Source organism: Lipotes vexillifer, unplaced genomic scaffold (assembly GCF_000442215.2).
Source record: "Lipotes vexillifer unplaced genomic scaffold, Lipotes_vexillifer_v1.1 scaffold371, whole genome shotgun sequence".
Classification (NCBI taxonomy): Eukaryota; Metazoa; Chordata; class Mammalia; order Artiodactyla; family Lipotidae; genus Lipotes; species Lipotes vexillifer.
The window spans coordinates 242815-247695 of NW_006786304.1; the positions used below are offsets into that span (position 1 = coordinate 242815).

At 47.7% G+C, this 4881-nt stretch overlaps 1 protein-coding gene across 1 annotated transcript in view; it reads left to right on the forward strand.

Moving 5' to 3' along the window:
- SLC8A2 (solute carrier family 8 member A2) overlaps positions 1 to 4881 on the forward strand; it is a 31210-nt gene that overhangs the window by 12436 nt on the left and 13893 nt on the right. The window contains exon 4 of the mRNA XM_007458474.1: positions 4786 to 4879. Coding sequence (XP_007458536.1) covers positions 4786 to 4879 — 94 coding nt within the window. The remainder of the gene's footprint in view (positions 1 to 4785; positions 4880 to 4881) is intronic.

Below are 4881 nucleotides of genomic sequence, written 5' to 3' on the forward strand. Positions count from 1 at the left end.
TCTTTCAGGAATTATAGGTTTACAGTATGTTTTGTTATGTTAACTGATGTGCAAGTCTCCCATGATTTCCTATAATAATAGCATTTATTGTGTGTCTTCTACGTGCCAGAAACGAATCTGGGCAATGGAGACCAGCAGTAAATGAAAGACCTAAAAGCCCCTGCCCCAATGCAGCTGACATTCTCATGGGAAAGACAGGCCATTAGAAAGTATACATTCAATACATTAAAATATCAGGGAGTGGTAAGAACAGTGAAGAAAAATAAAGCAGAATACGGGAGAGAGTGTTGATGGCTGAGCTTTTCATGGGTTCCACCTGCTAAGTTGAAGCTGAACTGTTCACAGATCTTTGGTTCTGCCATCATGCAGCAGCCAGCCCCTCATCTGCGAACTCTTCTCTTTCTGGGATTGAGGTCCCTGTTTCACAGATCTTTAGTTCCACCACTGTGCCTCAGCAAAGACCTTTGGTAGCCCAGGCTCCCCTCTGCCCCATCATATCTACATATCTTTCCACTGCTTTGGACATTTGTATGTCATTCCCTCCACCTCAGTCAGTCCAGGATCCTTTAGTCTGCCCATCCTCATCCACCTCTCCTACCCTGCCCCTCCGCAGCCTTCCCTGAGTGGAGCACAACTGTTCACGATCTTTATTCCATCATCCTGTAGCATGGGATCCCTTCGGCCACCCATGACCTCCTCCCTCCATCCTCTCTGCCCATCCTACATCTCCAGCCTCCTTCGACTGAAGAAAAGGTATCCACTACTTGGGGGCTTGCTGTGACTCAGTCTATCCACCATTCCCCGCCTACCCACACCTCTGGGTCTGCATTGCCCCCATCAAAGCCCCAAGCCTTTGCAGAAGGTAAATACACGTGTCACTTGCTGGGATCAGAGGCTGCCTTCTCACCTGCCAACAATGTCATGAAGGAGATGTTTGAAGTGAAGGAGTAAATGCTGTTCAGTGGTGGAACCAAAGAGCCAGGAAGAGTTGACACCTTCCTACCCATCCCTGTTCTCCCAACGCAGTTGATATTCACAGGCCTGGCATCGTTTATCAAGGCAGCTTAGGTCCAGGACTGGGAGGGAGGACACCTGGGCTCCAGTACAAGCTTAGCCCTGCCCCCTGTTCCTTGTGTAAGTTCCTGCCTCAGTCTGGGCAGACAGGGCTGTCACATACAGTTGTTGAGGTTGTGCACTGCACAAGAGCAGCACATCTAAGAAAGCGCTATTCATATGCTGGACATTGTAGATTTCTATGTCTACTATGACAATTTCCAGATTCGTGGAAATAGTGTCTTGAAGAAGGGGAGCCGTTTTCTAATTTGCCCACAGGTATCACTAGGCTATGGTCGTCCTGTGGGGTCTTAGTTTCTCCAAATTAATAATGATCTCTAAGACCCCCAAACCACACAGCTCTTCCAAGACTCTGAGATTTAAGCCCCTATAATCCTAACATGCTAAGGGTCTAAAATTCTAAGATTCCAGGTTTCCCACATTTTGATATTCTAATCTGTACCCCAACCAGTCTCTGATCTGATGGTTCCAAGATTTTCATTTTCTCAGATTTTGTGCACCCAGTATTGGAATATGAGTCCTGTGAACCTAGCCTTCTATGATTCTGATATCTGGTTTCTAAAATCCCCATGTTCTTTTTCTCCCCAACTTTCTTTTTTTTTCATTTATTTATTTATTTATTGGCTGCATTGGGTCTTCGTTGCCGTGCGCGGGCTTTCTCTAGTTGCGGCGAGCGGGGCTACTCTTCATTGCAGTGTGCAGGCTTCTCGTTGCGGTGGCTTCTCTTGTTGTGGAGCACAGGCTTAGTTGCTTCACGGCATGTGGGATCTTCCCGGACCAGGGCTCGAACCCGTGTCCCGTGCATTGGCAGGCGGATTCTCCCCAACTTTTTATTTTGAAAAATTTCACACCTACAGAAGGGCTGCAAATATAGTCTGGCGAGCCCTCATGTAACTTCCACCCAGATTCACCAATTGTTCCTATTTTGTCCTGTGTGCATTCACTCTCTCTCTCTTTAATATATAATAATATGTTTTTTGAGATGCTACTCTATTTTTTAATTTTTATTTTATATTGGAGCATAGTTGATTTACAATGTTGTTAGTTTTGGGTGTACAGCAAAGTGATTCAGTTATACATATACATATATCCATTCTTTTTCAGATTCTTTTCCTATATAGGTGATGACAGAATATTGAGTTCCCTGTGCTATACAGTAGGTCCTTGTTGATTATTTTATATATAGTAGTGTATATTAATCCCAAACTCCTAATTTATCCCCCCCCCCCCCACCTTTCCCCTTTGGTAACCATAAGTTTGTTTTAGAAAAATATATAATAATATTAATAACTGTGGCACCTTATTAGAGTGAGTTGCAGGCAGCATGGCCATTCACCCATAAACATAAGTGTGCATCTGCTAAGAATAATGATATTCTCTTCCATCATCACAGTACGATGATCACACTTAGGACATTTGATCCTGAATCAATATTATGATCCCGTCTACAGTCTATATTTGCATTTCCCCGGTTGTCCCTATCTCACCTTTCATGGCTGTCTTCACTCCCTCTCTCCCCATCCAATCTGGAGCCACAAGGTGCATGTGGTCGTCATGTCTCTTTCACCTTCTTCAGTCTAGATCGATCCCTCAACCTTTCCATGACTTTCATGACCCTGACACTTTTGAAGACGTTAGACCACTTACTAGAACAAGCCTCAATTTGGGTTCATCTAATATTTCCTCATGATTAGATTCAGGTGATGCACTTTGGTAGGACTCCATGGAGGCGATGCTGTGCCCTCCTCGGTGCATGGTGCCGGGAGGCACATGACGCCCACGTGTCCCATTACTGGTGATATCCAGGTTAACCGTTTCGTAAAGATGGTGCTAAAAGCCCAACATTCTACTATCCCTTAAGTTTCCACTTCTAACACGCCATTACTTTAGGATTCACTCGTTAGCTAGTGCAAATATCACTAGCTAACTTTTGTTGAGTGTTTCCCCTGTATTAACTCAATCCTTATAACACTACCATGAGGTAGACAGGGTTATTACCTCCATTTTACAGATGAGGAAACCGAGGCTTAGAGGGCTGCAGAATCCTAACTGCCTGGAGATCACACAGCTGGCACAGGTTGGCCCACCCAGCGGGGTGCCTTAGCCACCATGGATAGCGCCCCTAGGCTGACGGCTGCCCCAACAGGGAGGCCTTGTTCCCTCCATTCAGATATTGTCATCCAGTTCTACCTCTGCCGGAATCTTGGGGTCCCTCTGCCCCTCCCACGGAGGGATAGCGGGGCATATTATAGACTTTTGACATCTGTTAACATCCCAGAGTCATTTTGATGTCTTCAGCCCTGCCAGGAGGAGCCCACTCATTCCCTGTTCCCTCAAAGTTTCACCCTGTCTCAGGCCCTGCCTCATTCCCTCCCCGACCCCGTAATAGAACATCTTGCATGTGCTTTAGAGAGTTACACAACTGACGCTCCTTTAAACCTAAGCCAGTTCACGTCCCTCGTCTGCTCGGAGGCCTCCCATGGTTCCCATCTCACTTGGAGTAAAGGCCAAAGTCTTCACCGTGGCCCACCAAGGCCCCATGACATCTGCCCCTGTTCCCCCTGCTCCCTCAGCTGCAGCCACACTGGCCTCCCTGGTGTTCCTCAAACACTCCAGGCTCACTCCTGCCTCAGGACATTTGCACTGGCTGTTCCCTTTACAGGAATACTCTTCCCCAGATATCCTCCACGTGGCTCCCTCCCTCAGGCCTCTGCTTGGATGTCACCTCCTCAGAAAAGCTTTCCTTGACCACTCTAACACAGCCCCTTCTCCTCACTCTCTACCCTCCTTCCTCTATTTTCTCCAGAGCCATCATCACCACCTGACATTATATGTTTTATTATTCGTCTCCTGCACTGGAACAGAAGCTCCACCAGGGCAAGGATTTTTCTCTGATCTGGTTTGCTGCTGTTTCCCCAACACTAAGAACAGTGCCTGGCACACAGCAGATGCACAATACATGTTTGTTGGATGAATGAACTGTAATTAAATCCCTAGATATGTAATTGTCACTGTGATATGGCTCTGCCGTGGGGCTGTTCCCATGTTCCCAGCATTGCCCAGCAGTTACTCTGGGAGTGTATGTTGAATGACTGAATGATGCCAAGTTAAGGAGTGTGGACTTTCTCTTGGGGATACCTGGGAGCACAGAATGGTTTTTATGAGAAGCATGGCAAGGTCAATTCTGGGCCCTATGTCCCTGCTACTGAAAGTGTGGTCCATGTACCAGAACCATTCACATCCCTTGGGCGCTAACTAAAACTGCAGTCTTGAAACCCAGGCGCTACTGAACCAGAATCTGCATTTTAACAAGATGCCCCAGGGAATTCGTGTGCACCTGGAGGTTGAAGAAGCATGGCTGTGGACCACTCCAGGCTCCCTCTCCGCCCTGGGACTTTGCATGTGCTGTTCCCTCTGCCTGGAGCTCTCCTGCCCACTAAATCTTCTCCCATGAAGCCTGCCTTGATCTGACCATCATCAGATGTTGGGAGGGACCAACTCTGTCTTGTTCTCCCTCTGCATCTCCTGCCCCGGAGAAGCCCACCCTTATTCACCCTCAGTATTACTTGTTTAATGCCTGTCCACCATTATATTTGTAAGTTCTTCCGTGGTGCAGCCCCCTCCTCTAGGAGGCCCCCCCTGACTCCTCCCACCTCCCCCACAGCCTTTGAGCGACCTTCACCCCTTTCTTTCCCCTCTCCTCCACCGCAGCGAGGGCACGCTGGTGTTCAAGCCGGGCGAGACGCTGAAGGAGCTGCGTATCGGCATCATCGACGACGACATCTTCGAGGAGGACGAGCACTTCTT